The following is a 19,312-nucleotide window of genomic DNA, read 5'->3' as shown; positions in this document are numbered from 1 at the left end:
AGTTTGTATGTAATGACTGGATTCCTCTAAGCTCCAGGGATGGGAAAGATTATTTGTCAGATGCCTTTTAGTTACAGACAAGTTTCTGGAGAAATAATTAGGTTTGTAATACTGTGGCCAGCTTGCCTTCCCATTGATCAGGGAGCTAACACTGGATTGCCTTCAGGGCTGTCAAATGCAAACAGAATAGTAGCTCAGAAAGGACAGATAAAATAAGGTGTTATTTAGCGTGGTCATTATCCAGCTTTTATTGTGCTTGGCAGATCTTCTTTTTGTTAGATCAACTAAAGATGTCAAAACTAGCCCTTACTTTCACTGAACTGTGGTAGGCGACATCAGAGTGTCTAGACAATACCTGCCACCAACAGTATCTGCCATCAACATCTAGCTCTCTAATGGCTTTCCTGACAGATTCTAAAGATACCCATGTTAAATCCCCTAATAATGCACCTCTTATTAGCCTTCACTCTCAGAAGGAAAAATGTTTGGGGCACCCAAAAGCTTGCAATGAAAGTACCCAGGTGTCATAAAGCTTCACTTGATTATACCAGGGGTAGGGAGAAAAATACTCGAGAGTCCAAAAATGGCATAACAACAATTGAAATGTTTTTGACAAGCATTTCCACAATGATTCGTTTCTAGGGGACAGCCTGACCATAACCTTTTGCCAGAAAATGTTTAGAGAGTTTGAAGTCTTTAATGTAGTTCTAAGCAGGTCAAAGTATAATGGCAAACCAAATAGAGTTTTTGATGATTGTTCCTTTAAAAAAAAAATACAGTTCTAAGTCATAGCATACGTTCTTGGAAAGGTTCTCTGTACTTTAAAGCAGCAAATCCTTGCAACCAATTTTCAGTGGATATTGCTGGAAATAGGTCAGTTAATTCAGTGTCTGAATTATTAAGACTGAGCTTCTGTGCTTGTCTTAATTTCAGTGAGAGCCTGCAAAACATTATACAAGTGAATTACTTTAGCCGTTATTCAGACAGGAAGCACTATATTGTTTACATAGTATAATATGCTACCTTAAATACTAGGGATCATATGTTTTTTTCAGGGACAGAGTTGCTGAATGTTTTGGCTAAAATGAACAGCAGAAAAATAGCTTAAAATGTTAACTTTAAATTGTCGTCATCATTATAGTGCAGAGTGAAGGTTTCCTATTTCTTATATACTCAGAATTTCTGATTCTGCTGTAAACCTTTCCCCTAAACATCTGAAGGGTTAGCTACATGGTGCATAGAACTGGGGGGGGGGGGGGGACACCAACTTGGTTATAATTAACACCTTTAGTTATTTTGGTTCAAGTCTGCATGTGGATACTCCTATTTCATAATAAGGGTGCTCTGTTTCAAAATAACTTAATATAGTAACAAGTGAAATTGTTAGTTTGAAGTATTCTGAAATAGGAGGGTCCATACTCAGACTTGAACTAAAATAACTAAAGGTGTGAATTACAACTGATTTAGTTATTTTGGTTCTATTTACTGTACAAGCCCGAGTTTTGCTTTAGGAGCCCTTTCATGTGAGTATGTTTTGTGAGTGCAGGCTCCTCTCCAGAACGCATTAGAAGTTTACTAGATGTCTCCATAAGTCACATCACAGAATGGTTCTCACAATCACCAATTTCCTAACTACCAATTTTTTCCCTAACATTCTAGTCCCCTTTCACCTAAGCCTGTCTGCATCTCTCATCTGCATCCCCACCTCTTTCAATGGCCTCCTCAGGGCATGAGAAAGGATAGACCCACTCTAATTTTACTGGTTTCAGAGTAACAGCCGTGTTAGTCTGTATTCGCAAAAAGAAAAGGAGTACTTGTGGCACCTTAGAGACTAACCAATTTATTTGAGCATGAGCTTTTGTGAGCTACAGCTCACTTCATCGGATGCATACCGTGGAAAGTGCAGCAGACTTTATATACACACAGATAATATGAAACAATACCTCCTCCCACCCCACTGTCCTGCTGGTAATAGCTTATCTAAAATGATCATCAGGTTGGGCCATTTCCAGCACAAATCCAGGTTTTCTCACCCTCCCCCCCCCCCCCCCACAAATTCACTCTCCTGCTGGTGATAGCCCATCCAAAGTGACCACTCTTTACACAATGTGCATGATAATCAAGTTGGGCCATTTCCTGCACAAATCCAGGTTCTCTCACCCCCTCACCCCCCTCCCAAAAACCACACACACAAACTCACTCTCCTGCTGGTAATAGCTCATCCAAAGTGACCACTCTCCCTACAATGTGCAGGATAATCAAGGTGGGCCATTTCCAGCACAAATCCAGGTTCTCACAGGGAAAACCTGGATTTCCTCCCCAGAGACTGGGAGTGGCTAAGTCATTATGCAAGGTAGCCTGTTTCCTCTTGTTTTTTCCTACCCCCCCCCCCCCCCCAGATGTTCTGGTTTAACTTGGATTTAAACTTGGAGAGTGGTCAGTTTAGATGAGCTATTACCAGCAGGAGAGTGAGTTTGTGTGTGTATGGGGGTGGGGGGGATGTGAGAAAACCTGGATCTATGCAGGAAATAGCCCGACTTGATTATGTAAAGAGTTGTCACTTTGGATGGGCTAGCACCAGCAGGAGAGTGAATTTGTGTGGGGGGGTGGAGGGTGAGAGAACCTGGATTTGTGCTGGAAATGGCCCAACCTGATGATCATTTTAGATAAGCTATTACCAGCAGGACAGTGGGGTGGGAGGAGGTATTGTTTCATATTCTCTGTGTGTATATAAAGTCTGCTGCAGTTTCCACGGTATGTATCCAATGAAGTGAGCTGTAGCTCACGAAAGCTCATGCTCAAATAAATTGGTTAGTCTCTAAGGTGCCACAAGTACTCCTTTTCTAATTTTACTGGAATGTACATCCCATCTAAGGGAATTTGTTACACTCTGGTTTTCCCTCCTTATGACACTGGCCTGCTCAACTGGAAGATTGGGGCAGTTGAAGATAGACCCTACTGCAATGTCTCTAGATTCTGCCTGTATACGTATGTAACCCTTCTGCCAATCAGAGTTGGCAGCAACGAGGGCCGGGTTCAGTATCTAGGGGTTCCGTTTTAACAATGCAAGGCAAAACCAGCTCGAGCCCCCACCGAGTGACCTGGGACAATTACATACCACCCCCCTGGGCACCTCTGAGAGGCAATACTTCCTCTCTCGCAAGCACAGAGTCTGAGTGCAGCAAAAGCCTTTTAATAAAGGAGGGAGACAATGCAGCATTATGTTGGGGAAACACAGCAAACAGGATTCATAACACAAACCGCGAGCAAAAGACCCACCCCCAAAGTAAGTTTGACAGTGTCCTTTTCCCCTCAGGGTCTTAAGTCCAGCAACCCACCAGTCACCCCACCCACAGTCTTCTGACCGTGATCAGTGTAACCCCCAGAGTTCAGAAGTTCCTCCACAGAGTTTCCCCTCCCAGCCTAGGTGGAAGTGCAGGGAGGTATCGGGGGGCATCTCATGTGCTCCACTACTCAGGAGTACGGCCGATTGCCATGCCTCTCCATGTGACTCTGCTATAGTCTTCACCGCCCGCTGCTCCTCTCCACCAGCCGCCCTGCTATCCTCTCCACCTGCTGTCCTGCCGGCCACACCTCTCCACCAGCCACCGTGCTATCTGCTCACCGTGCCGCTCTACTCTGCTCCTCCAGCCGTCCAGTGAGCTGCTCCTCTCCACCAGCCGCCCTGCTATCCTCTCCACCTGCTGTCCTGCCGGCCACCTCTCCACCAGCCACCGTGCTATCGGCTCCATTCACCACACTATCTGCTCACCGTGCCGCTCTACTCTGCTCCTCCAGCGAGCTGCTCCACTCCACCAGCCACTCCAGCTGTCCCACGAACTGTCTGATCCACCAGCCACTCAGCAACATATCTTCAGGCCCCCTCACTACTTAATACAGCACTCAGTGATTTCAGCTTGTAGTAGGGGAGCCTCACTGCTGGTGCAGCATGGGCCCAAAGTGAATTCAGCTCAGCAGCCTGTAACGAGACTCCTAATGAAATCAAAATTAGCTCTGTTATTCCACAGAGGAGAAGGTGCAATTGGTGTTTCAGGCCCTCAAAAGCAGCCCACACCACCAGGTACAAATACTTGCCTCCACCCTCTTCCCCCATTCCCTGGGTTTTGGAACCCATGTCCCTTGTCTAGCGAGTGATACTTAGTTGATGGCGAGTCCCTCTGTCATAAAACAGTTTAATTGTCCTTGATTAACACTTTATTCTTCCTGTCCCAATAACAGAGAAACTGGGGATCCCACAGCAGCCAAAGTGACCATTTGGGCTGCTGTGGGCTCATGCTAGGCTGGGTGGGTGTGCCTATGCAAACAAGATCAGCCCCTGAAGTTCTTTTCTACAACTCGCCACAATTCACCACCAGATGTCAGGGTAGAGCTCATCCTGACTCTGCACACGTGAATCTGCTTCTTCCTGCTCATCCAGTTCAGCAATTCTGGCCTCAGGATGCGGGACTTATGTTTTGAGGACTGTGAGCTGCTTGCATCAGTTGTATACATACACCTACACGGTTGTACATTACAGACTTTGTGCAGTAAATTGGGTAGCCCACATATTGATCTGTTGTTGATCTTTAACGTCCATAGTTATCCTGGGATTTCCATTCTGTGACTGAGGACTAGATTGAACTAGTTTTTCTCTTTAAATATAAAGATGTTTGTGTATTTGTTTGTTCTGTGATTTTACTTTACTCCACTATCTACTAACTGAGCAGCCCTTCAGTGCCCAACTTCTACAGAATCAGTTTATACTACTGTGGAAATAAATGCTCATTCTGCCAGTGCCTCTAGATTTGTGGATGAGCTGTGACTAGCTGGCTAGCTCTGTATTTATACCTCTCCAGCCCAAAGCAAGAGGACTTTATCCCTCCCATCCACACAATTATGATCAATTGCCACACAAGACAGTTTTTACCTTTGACTCATTCACTTCAAACCCTCACAGTCTTCAAAGAGAGTACCCCCAAAGAGACTAGTTCAAAGAGACTGGTTTTATTAGCTGGCTCTTACAGCAGTTACATCCCTAATAATTAGATTCCTTTTGTCCAAGGGACAGTGCTAATATAAAATGTATGATTTTCAAAAAGTCGCCTTGTCTCTGTTACTGGCATCATTTAAGAGATTTGCAGTTACAAATGAAAGCTACTGCAATATGCTGTTTGTCTAATTTTGCATTATAGTTAGTTTCGCATCTCACGCAATATGTGACAACGCTCTGCTGCACAGGTGTGCTAGTTAAGGGAAGAGAGTGTGAGGAGACTTCCTTCTCCACAGGAAGGGTTTCTAACAAAGTAAATTTCCTCATAGTAAAAATAATTGCAAATGACTAATTACCACAATAGACTCAGATAATTATGAATTATTGTAAATGCAACACACAGTGTAGAAATAACTGTAAAAGATAAAGAGTGGGATCTTAAATTCAATAGAAAGATGAGGAGTGTATTTATGGATATACCCTGGGGCCACATTTCTCAAAAATGTGTGCCTAAAGTAGGTTCCTCATTTGATACTTAATAGACAAAATGACAACAGATGCAAGATGCTGCAGCAAAAAAAAAATGACATGAAAACACCATACAACATCATTAGATAGTTGTCAGGAAGAAGAAATACCAACATGCAGTTCAAGACAAAAGCAACTTTACCAATGAGGACATCAGAACAATTAAATATATGGAGGCAGTACTTTAGTCAATTTCTGCATGGCGAGCCAGTGGCCAATCCCCCATATATAGCGGAAGGAGAAAATCTGGATGTTGAACTAGGACCTATCACCAGAATAGAAGTAGAGACTGGGTAGTGAATCTGTTAAAAAGTGGAAAAGCACCAGGTCCAGAGAACATTCCAATGGACGTTCTTAAGGCGGACTTGAAGAACACAGTAGACATTTTGACAGGCCCCTTATAAAAGATACAGGATGAAGAAAAAATACCAGATGAGTGGGGACAGGGTCATATAGTGAAACTGAAAAAGAAAGGAGACTTCAGTCAGTGTAAAAACTGGAGGGACAGTCAATTGCTGTCAATCCCAAGTAAGGTAAGGTAAGGTATTTACATATATTATAGAGAAAAAAAGAAAGGTTGATTCAAGGTTACAACAAGAACAGGTAGGATTCAGGCAGAAGAAATTATGTACAGATCAACTAGTAACCCTACATATCATCATAGAACTGTTGACTGAACGGGAGTCACCACTTTATATGCTTTTTATAGATTTTCGACAAGCTTTTGATACAGTGGATAGAACAATTTTATGCTAGTTTCTTTGCCATGCCTCCAAATTTTCTGAGCATCATTCTGAGCTTCTATGAAAATATGACATGTCAAGTAATACATAACAGCAAACTAACTTTAACCATTCAAGGTTACCATGGACATCAGACAAAAATGTCACCCATGATCTTTTTATTTGTAGTGGATTGGGTCATGAGAAAGACCACAGAACAGACAAGGAGCATATAATGGACCTTCACAAAGCAGTTAGAGGACCTTGACTTTGAAGATGACTTCAGCTTATTATCCCATACCCATAGAGACATGCAAGCCAAAACAAGATCTCCAGGCCTTTGTACAATTAATAGAGTTGAAAATCGACACCAAGACAGCTATATACCATGGGAATCACCACACAACAGGAAACACCAATAACACTTTCTGGGACTGACATAGAAGAGATCAAATGTTTCACATATCTTGGCAGCTTTGTAAGTACAACAGGCAGAACAAATGAAGACGTTAAAGCCAGAATAGCCTTTGTAATTCTAAAACTAATCTGGAGAAACAGAAATCTTGCCCTTCAAACTAAACTGTGAATGTTTAACACAATTGTAAAGTTGATCTTACTATATGGCAATGAAACTTGGAGAGTTATTGAGACCTTGCTCTCTGAACTCCAAGTTTTCAAAAAACAGCTGCCTTAGACAAATCCTCAATATCAGATGGCCACCCTATAACACTTCCGTGAGTAATTCTGTTTATTTCAGTGGGATTAACTGTAGGATCATGGGTTGCAGGACTGGGTTCTCATATACAATTATTACAAATAGTCTCTCTCCTTTGTCTGGCCACCAGCTCTCCACCTGCATTTGCCCACTTCACTATACACTAGACACACAGGCCAACATTTGCAAAATGGGTGCTTATAGTTAAGACTCTAATGGGGCAGGACTCACCACCGTGGTGCCTCCTGCTGGTTGCTCTGGGAATTAGCTCCTTCCAGCCCTCAGAGTGCCTCCTGCTGGCTGGTGTCTCACCCATTGTCTGCTCTGCTGTGTTGTCTCCACCACCGCGACACACGTCCCTTTCTGGACCATGACGTTCTCTTCGGGACGCTGCCTCCAGCGGTGCCCACTACTTCATTCTCTCCCCTTCCAGGGGTATATCAGCAGTCCTAGTCCATACCTGCCTTCATGGCCACCTGCCACCCTAAAGTCTAGTCCCTTGCCTCAGGGACAAGGTGCAGTCCATGGGCCACACTCCCTCGTGGCAAGGTGCGGTGCAAGGGGGGAGGACCCAGGCCCGCCCACTACTCTAGGCCCCAGCCCAGTGACCCTTTAGCAGCAGCCACTTGCTGTCTTCCTCTACACCCCATCACTGCCTGCCTTCCTTGGGCCACTTCCCCCTAGCCCCTGCCCTCTACTAGGAGCCAGTCCTGCTCCTTTGCTGTCAGGGAGAAACTGGGCTCTCTGCTGTGCTGCAGCCTTTACATAGGACTCGGCCTGGCCCTGATTGGCTGCCCACAGGCCCTTTCTGATTGGCTGCTCATCTGCACAGCTTCTCTGGCCTACTTTAATCCATTTTCTCCTGGAGTGGGGCAACCATCCCACTACAGACTCCTAATACCATATTTCAGCACCTAAATTAGTGTCCTAATTTTTAAAAATTGCTGAGCACCCTGCAGCTCCCAATGACTTCTGTGTGAGCTTCAGGGTGGTCAGAACTTCTGAAAATCTGTCTTCTTATTAGGTGCCAAAATATGGACCTAAGAGCCTACTTTCTCTTCTCTTCTCTCTTATGCCTCTCTAGTCCAAGCAGAACATAAGGCCTTCATCATCTTTGCTGATATCCTGCTTCAGTCTTAACTTCTTCCCATGTCATTTTGTGAGCTTTCAGTTCTGCTTCCATTGTGTATTTCCATGTTATCCTTGGTCTACTTCATAGCCTCTTGCCTGGGGTTCCACTCCAATGCCTGTCTTGTTATGCTGTTCAGGTCTTTCCTCCATGTATGTCCTAGCCCTCTCTTGTTTTGTTCTGTAATTTCCTGTTCTATTGGTTTCCTCCTGAATTCTTCATTTGTGACTTTTTCTGGCCTTCAGTGACTTCTTGCCTTGACATGTGTGCTAATGTGGGATTTCCCTACTTTGAAACAGAATTAGATCTCCTGGAAGAAACTAGCTTCAGACAGGACAACATTCTTCACACTTATATAATTAATAATAACTGGAGGTATTTGGGTCAGAACTGGGAAAATGTGCTGATTTCAGATCCCAAGTGTGATACACACTTATAGAATCCATAAAACACAGGCATGTTTGAAATGCTGATAGGAAATTAAGAGGAATGCAAAGCACTAAAGTAATGCTTCATGATGATCCAAAATTTACCAGTTAGGCTGCCTGAATCTGTGCTGCCTTTGGGGATCCAGGGTGAACTTTAGCTACCAGAGAGGAATGACGAGAGACATGGCTGTAATATACTCCATTTTCTTTCCTTTTTTAGTTGTAACAGTTAAATAAGCCATAGGAAATAACTCAGCAAAATGACACTGCACACTAAATATGGAAACAGCATGCCCATTGCCTAGGGCAACATCTGGCTATGCATGGATGATATGTTGCTGCAGACAAATCTTCATCTATTGTTGAAATCTTGACTACTAAATAATTAGCAATGTCAATGCCATCGCTAGCTAGGTGCTTATCTTCAGCAGCAGTTACATCTTCAGTAGCAGTAACACTGACTCTTTTCTTTGGCTTTGCCACTTTATTTGACTATTCTAACTCTATGACACTATCTGTCAAAGTCCAGGTGTGAAACCCAATGTGAGAGTTGAGGCTTAAATGCCCTTGACATCTTGGTCTTTGTGATATCCAACCTACCTTTAGCCCACACTGTAATGAGTTATGAGGTGCTGTACACATCCTCCATGCTAAACTGGTGACTCAACAGTTAATCTCTTTCCTACCACTACTTACCTCTGCAATAAAGGAAAGGGTAAAATTTTCATAACCACTTATGTCATTTAGGAATGTAGATCCCATTGACTTACACTGAGACTTAGGCACTCTCTCAAAAATTTTATCCTGAATCTTACTGAAAGTCAATGGACTTAGGAGCCTAAGTGCCCCAGTCACTTTTGAAAGTGAGACTCTTCGGTTACTTAGGTGCTTTTGAAAGTTCTACCGAAGGTGTATAAACATTTTTAATAATTCATTGAATAATATTATTCAATCTGGATTGCAAAAACATACCTATTTTAATACCTTTTATTTTTTCTATTATATCTTAAGTGATAGATATTACAAAAGAGTAGAGCTAATCAAAATATTTCAAAATATGAGATTTTGACTAAATGTTTTGTTGACATTTCAAATACCAACAACTGGAGGAAAAATTCATGAAATTTTGCCCCACAATTTTCAGCCAAGCACTTCACTAAGCAGTTGCATAACTATCAAAATCTTAACAGTAAAACCTAGTCACAAACACATTCACAAATTTCTCCCACCCCATCAGTTCAACTTGGCTGTCATATTCCTTTTTGCTTGCTTTTCAGTGAAAAATGATGGCATATCCACCTTTATATTCATTGGTATTGAGTGTCTGGCAGTCAGAGTGTTAGTTGTCTGGAGGCAGGGAGAGAGTAGGAGAGTGAGAAGGGCTGTCATTTACACTCTAGCAAAACTGAGTGGTCAAATGTTGTCAAGTGTGAAGAGCAGCACAGAAAAGGCAGAGAGAGAAAGAGGGGGAAATGTTTTAGTACAAGAAATGTCTTTTATTTGGAGATGTTTTTAACATGGTCTCATTAGAGCTTATTAAAGAAGCATCTTTGCTTCTCTCTCTATCATCCATATGACATGCAACACTGTGGGGAACAGGTCTACTTGAAGATTATGTAGGACAGCACTGCTAGAAATTAATTGTCTTTTGTATTCACAGAATTTCAGAGAAGGTCCAACTCCACTTTTTCCTGATGTAATATTCCCATTAACATATCTTTAAAATTTATCTCTTATTAATGCCATTCTCTGCTACTCACAATACCTATAACACGTATTTCCCTTTCCCTACTCAGTTCAATGGGACTTCTCAAATGAGTAATGTTACTTGCATGTGTGTTTGCAGAACAGGATTCAGTAACTGGAGGGCACCCTCTTTCTCCTCACTAAAGTAAATTATGCTGTTTAATTTATCACGAGGGCAGAGAAGTCATTACCCCTTGTTGGAAGGCTAGGATTTTAGTCCTAAGTGTAAATGTGACTGAGTCCTGGAGTTTCTAGTTAGAAAAGCCATGTAAATATGCACAAAACATCTCCAACATCTTATACAACAATAGGAAGACTTATTGATATTCATGATCTAATAGTAGAATATATCAATTCATTCATACATCAGAATATACGTTTTGTACAAGGTACTGGTAGAATATCTCAGTGTAAAATAAAAATGACGTATGTAGGGACAGAAAAAAATTGCTGGAATACTTTGAACACTATTCCATTATTATTAATTATTAGAAGAAGCTATGAATGTATAGTAAATAATATGCTTTACTAAAATTTACCCCTAACTACTGAAACCACCTAGATTTATTTTCATTTACTTCAGTGGCAGCTGGATGATGGCCCAAGATGGCCCAATTTAGACCAAATGCATTTTCACTCTCAGTTACCTACATGAGCAAAATTTCCATCCCACGATGGAAATGTCCTTCATTGAAATATGAAACTGTATTCCTAGAAACTCCCTGATACAGAGGCACCAGCAGAAGCTTAAAACCCAAAGGATTTTGTTCAACAAAATTTCCAGCAAAATCTGCAAAATTTATAAAGACTCATCTGGTCAGAAAGGGGCACAACTTGATCAATTAACTTCGTAAACCTTGAACAGCTGAAGTGTGCAACATAGCCTAAGAAATAAACTGCTTTTCCAGTAATGCCATCAGTTTAAGTCAACTAGGGTCTGATCCAAATCACATTGAAATCAATGGAGACTCCCACTGAATTAACTGGATTTGAAACAGATACCTTGTGAAGAATAATTGGAAAAGTATATGAAAGTCCAGTAGAGTTGTTTTTTTTAAAGCAGAATATGTTATGCAGCTCAGACAGCAGTGCTATATGAAAATGCAACTATTTAACTTCTGCTACTTGATCAGTACAATGTACAGCTGCACTTGTATAACTGCCAACCTTTACATCTTCTCTAATATAAGATACAAAGGATCTTGAAATAAATTCCTAATTATGGTAAATAATGCAGCAGTTTGAGAAGAAACATGCAGATGTGCCAGGGAAGTGGGTTATTTAATCTCAGATCGTACAACTTGATCAAAGTATTTAAGAACTAGTAAAATCATGGAATTTGGTCTGCATAGCCTTCCCAGCAGAGGCTGCTCGAGCTATAGGCAGAGTAGGCAACTGCTTTGGGCCGTAGAGGCAGCTGGGCCAAACCTGAGTGTGACACTGCCTGCCAGTCAGGACACAATGCCACTCACTGAGAATTAGCCCACCTGCCACCCCCGTCCTGAAGTAGGGGTGGCCAGGTCAAATCTGAGTGGTGTGCTCCCCACTTCTGCCATAAACATGGAACCATCAAAGGTTTACTGCACTGCCTCCCTTCCCCCCCCCCCCCCCCCAAATCTGACATCCCCTCCCAGCGGGCAATCCCCAGTTGAAAAGCTGTGTTCCACGGGAAGAGGGGTTGAGGGGAGAGGGTACACTGAAGTTTTGCCTGTGGGGGCAGATTGTCTTTGAGTGCTTCCCAGGCATGCAGGGAATTTGAAGTCTTGGAAAGGTTTACCGAAAACAAACAAACACATCTTCTCTGTGAAGCTTATTAAGGGTATTTAATTTCGCTCACTCTTCCAAGTTAATGAGGAACATGTGCCTCTTCTATGGGGATATACTTAACTATATCCTGTAATAGGCTAGCTTCCCTGCCGTGACACCCACGTCCTGGGATAGATGATTCTTCCTACGCCCACGTGTCTGGTAGTTGTCTCCTTCCCAGTGGAGCACAGGCCAGCCTACCTTACCGAACCAGCTCCAGGGAGGACGAGTCCAGCCCAGTCCGCATTCCCCTCGCCTGCAAAACTGGGTCCGGTACACACCAACTCCCACCCCCCAGTACCGAGGGAACTTTGAGTTTTACGCACACGCGGATTTAATGAAGGGTCTGGAAAGGTCCCTTGTGCGCTAACCGTCCACATGCTGTGCCCGGAGTCTATGCCACGGATCCCGCGGGCGCCTTGCTGGACACTGGCCATAAAATCCCGGAGCCTTGCTCGGTCCCAGCCACACCAGTAGCCCCCAGCAGGCTAAAGAAGCACCTCGCCTTCCCCTTTGTCCGTCCGCGGGGCTCCCGGCCTCCGCCAGGGCGTTAGGGGGCATCTGCAGGGGGAAAAGCGGCTGACTCTGCTCCCGGGCGTCGCGCTAGCTGGGCAGGGGCAGTCCGCAGCACGCGGTGCCTCGCCCGGGCGGGCGGGCGCTCGCTCCCCGGGGCGCTGGGGTCGAAGGGGCTGGGTGGGAGGCAGAGGCAGGGGGGCTGCGGCAGGGGCTTGGGTTGGCTGCGGGGCTGCCTGGGGCAGGGCGCGCTGCAGCCCTTGCCCCAGAGGCGCCTGGGGGGCGATAAGCATCTGGCGTGACGTCAGGGAGGAGGCTGGTAAGTGGCGCTGCCCAGAGGCGCTCGGGGCTCTCGTCGCGGCTCCCCCGGCCCAGCAGGACGCCAGAGCGGAGCCCAGGCGGGCAGGACCCGCGGAGGGCGGACAGAGACCGGCAGCAAAAGAGCCGCGCCGGGTAAGCGCCACAGCAGCGGGCGCGCCCCGCCGAGCTCGCCCGCCAGTCCCAGGCGGGGAGCGAGAGATAATGGGCGGGAGCCGAGAGTTGGGGGGAGGGAGCAAGGGCACAGAGTGGGGGCAGTGGCAGAGACGGGGAGCGGTGATAACGGGGGGCAGGAGGCTGTGGGGCAGTGATAGTGGTGGGGGGTAAGGGGAACGTGGGGGGCAGTGATAGTTGGGGTCTGTGGAGCGTGAGGGGGGCAATGGCAGAGACGGGGCACAATGATACCTGGGGCAGGGATAATGTGAGGGGGCAGTGACAGTAGTGGGCTGTGGGGGGCTGTGCTAGTGGGGAGCTGTGGAGCATGAGGGGGACAGGGAACGTGGGGGGGAGTGATAGTGGGGACCTGGTGGGGGGGCTGTGGAGCATGAGGGGGACGGGGAACGTGGGGGGCAGTGATAGTGGGGACCTGGGGGGGGCACGGGGCTGTGCTAGTGGGGAGCTATGGAGCATGAGGGCGATGGGGTATGTGGGGAGCAGTGATAGTGGGGACCTGGGGGGGCAGGGGGCCGTGCTAGTGGGGAGCTGTGGAGCATGAGGGGGACAGGGAACGTGGGGGGCAGTGATAGTGGGGACCTGGGGGGGGCTGTGAGGTCTGTGCTAGTGGGGAGCTGTGGAGCATGAGGGGGACAGGGAACATGGGGGGCAGTGATAGTGGGGACCTGGGGGGGGCAGGGGGCTGTGCTAGTGGGGAGCTGTGGAGCATGAGGGGGACAGGGAACGTGGGGGGCAGTGATAGTGGGGACCTGGGGGGGGCAGGGGGCTGTGCTAGTGGGGAGCTGTGGAGCATGAGGGGGACAGGGAACGTGGGGGGCAGTGATAGTGGGGACCTGGGGGGGCAGGGGGCTGTGCTAGTGGGGAGCTGTGGAGCATGAGGGGGACGGGGAACGTGGGGGGCAGTGATAGTGGGGACCTGGGGGGGGCACAGGGCTGTGCTAGTGGGGAGCTGTGGAGCATGAGGGGGACGGGGAACGTGGGGAGCAGTGATAGTGGGGACCTGGGGGGGCTGTGAGGTCTGTGCTAGTGGGGAGCTGTGGAGCATGAGGGCGATGGGGTATGTGGGGAGCAGTGATAGTGGGGACCTGGGGGGGCAGGGGGCTGTGCTAGTGGGGAGCTGTGGAGCATGAGGGGGACGGGGTATGTGGGGAGCAGTGATAGTGTGGGACTGTGAAGCATGAGGGAGCACTGGCAGAGACAGGAGCAGTGATAGCAGAGGACTGTTGGGGGCCGTGATAGTGGCGGGGGGGGGCGGGCTGTGGAGCGTGAGAGGGGCAGTGGCAGAGACGGGGACCAGTGAGAGATGGGGAGTAAGGGGAATGTGAGGGAGCAGTGATAGTGTGGGGTGGGGGCAGTGACAGCGGGGGGTTGGGGACTGTGGGGGGCAGTGATAGTGGGGGGGTGGCTCTGGGAGCCTGAGGGGAGCAGTGACAGCGGGGGCAGAGACTGATTAGTGGCCAGCGAATGCTGTCCTTTCGATGAGACTGTCACATCTTTTGCAAACCTCCAGCCTCCCATCTGCCTGGTGATTCAGAATCGTGAGCGAAGCGCGAGTTGAGCCCTGGCAGCAGCAGCAGCTCCTGGTGAGAGTAAAGCATTTGACCCTTTGATGGGAAGGGCCGAGGTCCCATCTATAACTCAGCCGTAGGACAGTGAATTGGAGCAGCTGAGTGAGACAGAACACTTGGAAAGGGGGAAGTTTGCTAGACGTTCTTGTTTTACTGCAGATTGATGCCAGGTGCTGCCTTCCCTCCTGAGGCGGGGCTCCCAAGAACAGTTCGGCGGCACTGTATTTGAAGGTAGGCAGGCCTGGGACAGATTGAGCCTGGTCACGGGGGTACAATGTACCAGCCTGGCTGAAATGGCCCCGTTAGTCCTTGCAGAATCTAAGCTTCCTTTTAAAAAAATAAGTTTCTAGCCCTTAAGGTTAAGAAGTTCTTGTAAACATGAACCAATGAAGGGATGAGTTTGCAAGGGGAGAGAAGGAAACCGCACTGTACCACCTCTGTTTGTGGGGAAGGTCCCAAACCCAGCGGAATGGCTGCGATTCCTTTGTGCAGAACCGGTGGCTGGGGTGTAAAGGGCACAAGGCGGGGAGACGGGAGTGAAGGGCTGAGTAGATTTGCTCCATTTCTCTGCAGCAACAGGATACAGACGACTAATCCTCCTCCACGTGTTGGGGGCAGTTGTGCCAAGCTGTTGGGTTGCAGGAGGTGGGAATTTCGTTCACTTTATGACACATAATAATGACAATTTGAAGCCAGGATTTAACTGATTATTTTTAGAGAAACATCAGACTAGTCTAAGATTATGGGTAGAGATCTAACTAGGCCTCTGCCGCCCACCCCTGAGTAAGAAAGAAACTAAACACGGTCTACAAAATTCCCCTATTGCTGGAAATGGGGAAACAAACCTGCGCCAACTAAGTGGGTCATGAAAGCAACAGGGAGACAGGCAAATCCAGGAAAAGCTAACTCTCCTTTATATGTTTCAGAGTAGCAGCCATGTTAGTCTGTATTAGCAAAAAGAAAATAATAAAAAATGCTTATTATATATCCTTTATATGTTTACAGTGTAAGTCATTGCCTGAGGGAGCCTGAGCCATGGCTTGGAATGAATTCAGTGTCCTCAGCTGGCTCAGGGAGAGTCGGCAGTCCCGAAAACTAATTCTGCTTATTGTTTTCATTGCATTACTCCTGGACAACATGCTGCTTACTGTAGTGGGTATGTGGAACCTTTTCTTTCCAACTTATTTTAACAATAAAACCCCCTCAATGGATGCACTGAACAGTCTGTGTATCTTCTGCAAGTTTAATTGGTGTTTCTTTCTAAATAATACGTTATCTACAATACATTTTTTCAAATTATATATGAGATATTCTAGATACTGCACAAATACATACCCACTCACCTCATAGTTTTGGTTTAGTTTATATTTATTTAAAAATACATGATAATTGTCTAAAAAGTTCTTCACAGAGTATCAATTACAGGTATCAGTAATTTCTAGTCAGAAAAAATTATCTGTCATTTTCTAAATTATTTTTAACTGTGCAGCATTTTCTTTCCTCTGTGGTCATGCAAACCAGAAGGACAGGCTAGATAACACTTGAGAAATATGTTTTCTCATGATAATTCTTGTGCATCGCCCCCATCATCATTGTTCTTATGAGATGATTTTGGTGGCAAAGCAATATCATTGAGTCAGACTAATATGAAGGCCTTTTAGATTGATTTTAAATAACTCACAACTTGGTTTAGTAAAATCAACTTTGATCAGAACAACACTGAAATCAATGGCAAAAGTTCCATATATAGGAAGGACCTAACCTAATATTAGGATAGAATACTTACAGTTAAAAATGCATTTAGATTTCAAGTTTTTGAACATTTTTAACTGGTTGTTTTAGAGGTCCTCATATTAATATAAATTTGGATACAAAGATGCAAATAAAAAAAAGTCAAAAACACGGGGAAAAGGGGAAAATACCAGTTTGTGTTCACACACTTGTATTGTAGATATACACATTTAGCTTCTACAGATTTGACACCTTGGGCTATACCATGGCAGTTTTTAAACTAAACTCCTTATTGATTTCATTAGGGAATTCAAATTAAAAAAGAAAAAACATGATGGCACAATATGGCCTCTAATGAAAGGCTAATATATATTTTTGGCAAGTACTTTTTTTTTAAAGGAAAATTGTTCTCTATGCATTTCATTGTTTGTTCACTAATTATGTTAGAAAATCTTTTATGTAATCTCAGTTTGCAGGTTTGCTGAAAAAATATATTTCATAACCATATATAGTTTCAGACTTTTGCAAGAGGCAATACACGTTAACAGCTGTTGATTTTGTCACTAATATTTCCTGATAAAAATTACTGTCTCACCTGCTTTTACTATTTTAAAAATACTAATTTTCCTTTATTATATATTAATCCAGTTAGGATACAGCTAATACCTTAAAACATGTACAGAATTTTACTTTTAAATGACTTCCTTTTATGTGAACTTAAAACCCCCCCACCAATGAACAGCGTGAACATCTTAGATCTCTATTTATTTATTTAATATAAAAATAATATAAAATCTTTCCCCTCTTAATAGTGTTATTCCCAGCAACATTTATTGAACATAATATATTTTTATTGGAATTTTCCTTGGTTTAAATGCCTTCTTAGTGCAGTAAACGTTCTTTGTAAAAGCATCAGCCAACAAGACTACACAAATAATGTCTTGGGGTTCCTCCCATGTTTTGCCCTTAAATAGTACTTGTGTAGATAGATAGTCATGCCTGTCAACATAAACTGAATATCTATGGAAAAGGCTTGCAGAAGTTGCTTATAACTACACTTCCTAATTATAATTCAGTACAGTCAGTATTTTTTTTCCTGGAATAACGTTTGTTGTTGTTATTCTTTGCTGAAGGCAAAAAAAAAAAAAAATCAGCAAACTCTTTAGCACTGTTCTATATAGCAAAGCCCTATTTTTATTTGTTCTGATGATACATTTTCTGTGATAAAGTATGCAAGCTAATGAAATTATGGCATTTACATGCAACAGATGCTAAGTTACTTACATATTGTGTTTGCTTTTCCAGTGCCAATAATTCCCAGTTACCTGTACAGCATTAAACACCAGAAAAATGAAACAGAAATCCAGACTATGAGACCTGAGATAACTACAACAACTGTGGCCAGTTTTCAAAGCATCTTCTCCTATTATGACAACTCCACAATGGATACTGGAAGTCAGTCTGATAGGACAAGATCAAGAGATTTGTATCATACTCAGACAGAGCAAATGGTGGTAAATGTGACTAATATGCCATCCGATTGCCCCACGGCAGACAAGGACTTGCTAAATGAAAATGTCCAAGTTGGTTTATTGTTCGCTTCCAAAGCCACTGTGCAGCTAATCACAAACCCTTTCATAGGGCCAATGACAAACAGGTATGTTATTGCTTTTATACTGTTAGCATTTTATACTAAGATTTTACTATAATCAGTATTTCAAACAAAGATTTATTTTCTTTTTCCCCCAACTCCCTGGAGTTCTCATTTCATTTATAGCCCCTGGAATATGTTTGACTATCACATCTGCTTTATAATTAAAGCTTTTTCAAAGTAAACTGGTGTATTATGCTTGAACCATTTTGCTACTTTAATCATCATCCAGTTTCTTTTCTCTTCAACTCCTTGGTCTGCATATCTTTATAGAAGCTTTTACTGAAAGGGTCAGTCAAGTTCTTTGAGTACTGCTAACAAAAATACTACATTACTGGGCCAGAAAGTCAAGATGGTTCAGTAACTAAAACAGCCAGATCATTGTGAGTAAACCTATAATGTGAGAATTTGATGTTGAAGTTGTAGGCAGCATTCAGAATTTTTTCCTTGCATGTGCTGTAGAGTATTTATAGTGCATCTTGCGAATCTAGGACTCTGGTTAATGTTCCATGAGCATATAGAGAGGAAAAAAAAATTCAAAGCTGTGCTTGACCTCAGTGGGAAAGGGAGCAAGACTATCGTATATATAGTTGATGCTTTGCTGTTCCATCACTGAACTACAATATAGGCTGCTAGATCCTCAGCTGCTTGAGGATCATTGAAATCAATGGTGTCACACTGATTTACATTAGCTGATGTTCTGGTCCAATGTCTTCATACAAATTGTGCTTTTGTAGATGTCATATATATGGAAATATTGAAAGGAAGTGTGTTTAAAGGGGGCATTGCTGAAAATGTATTTGAATGGAATTAGAACCACAGCTATAGTATTCATACTATTAGTATTTATTCAATGAAATTCAAAAAGAAAATAAATGAAGCACTGGTGTTCTTTGTTTGGAGATAGTGCATTTATAAATTTAGTTTATTTTAAGCATTTGGTGTAAGTGGAACAGACTAGAGGTTATTTTATTGATGATAGCTCAAGTAGTACAGAAATGACAGTATCATAATAAGTGACATGATGAATATGTGGACAGGAGTTCCATGTGCACAAAGTACAATACTTGTAAACTTGATAGATTTTTTTTTAAGCAATTGTGGGAGTTACATTTTTAATTATAAAAACGAACATCATTTTAAAGCCCTGTTTTAATGTTAATGATTTGTGTGCGTGTTCCCCGTTCAATTTCTTTCAATCCCTGGGCATAACACAGTGACGTTACCTAATCAGTAAGATGTATGAGAATATAGGATCCCTGTGTACAAGGTTACTTCCGATTTTGTTTAAAG

The 19,312-nt window shown here is 44.0% G+C and overlaps 1 protein-coding gene across 3 annotated transcripts in view; it reads left to right on the top strand.

Annotated features, from left to right (window-relative positions):
- The first annotated feature begins 12,825 nt into the window (after positions 1–12,825).
- The window catches only part of SLC18A2 (solute carrier family 18 member A2), a 56,433-nt gene continuing 49,946 nt past the window's right edge, over positions 12,826–19,312 (top strand). The window contains exons 1-5 of one of the 3 annotated variants that reach the window (XM_048859534.2): positions 12,826–13,030; positions 14,580–14,652; positions 14,797–14,868; positions 15,643–15,793; positions 17,674–18,025. In XM_048859534.2, the coding sequence (XP_048715491.1) occupies positions 15,673–15,793; positions 17,674–18,025 (473 nt within the window). In that variant the 5' untranslated portion in view covers positions 12,826–13,030; positions 14,580–14,652; positions 14,797–14,868; positions 15,643–15,672. Of the gene's footprint in view, positions 13,031–14,579; positions 14,869–15,642; positions 15,794–17,673; positions 18,026–19,312 lie in introns of all 3 variants that reach the window. The other 2 variants (XM_048859533.2, XM_048859532.2) reach the window with 2 other exon arrangements.

The sequence above is a fragment of the Caretta caretta genome, chromosome 7, assembly GCF_965140235.1.
Source record: "Caretta caretta isolate rCarCar2 chromosome 7, rCarCar1.hap1, whole genome shotgun sequence".
NCBI lineage: Eukaryota > Metazoa > Chordata > Testudines > Cheloniidae > Caretta > Caretta caretta.
This window is presented reverse-complemented; position numbering and strand designations above follow the sequence as displayed.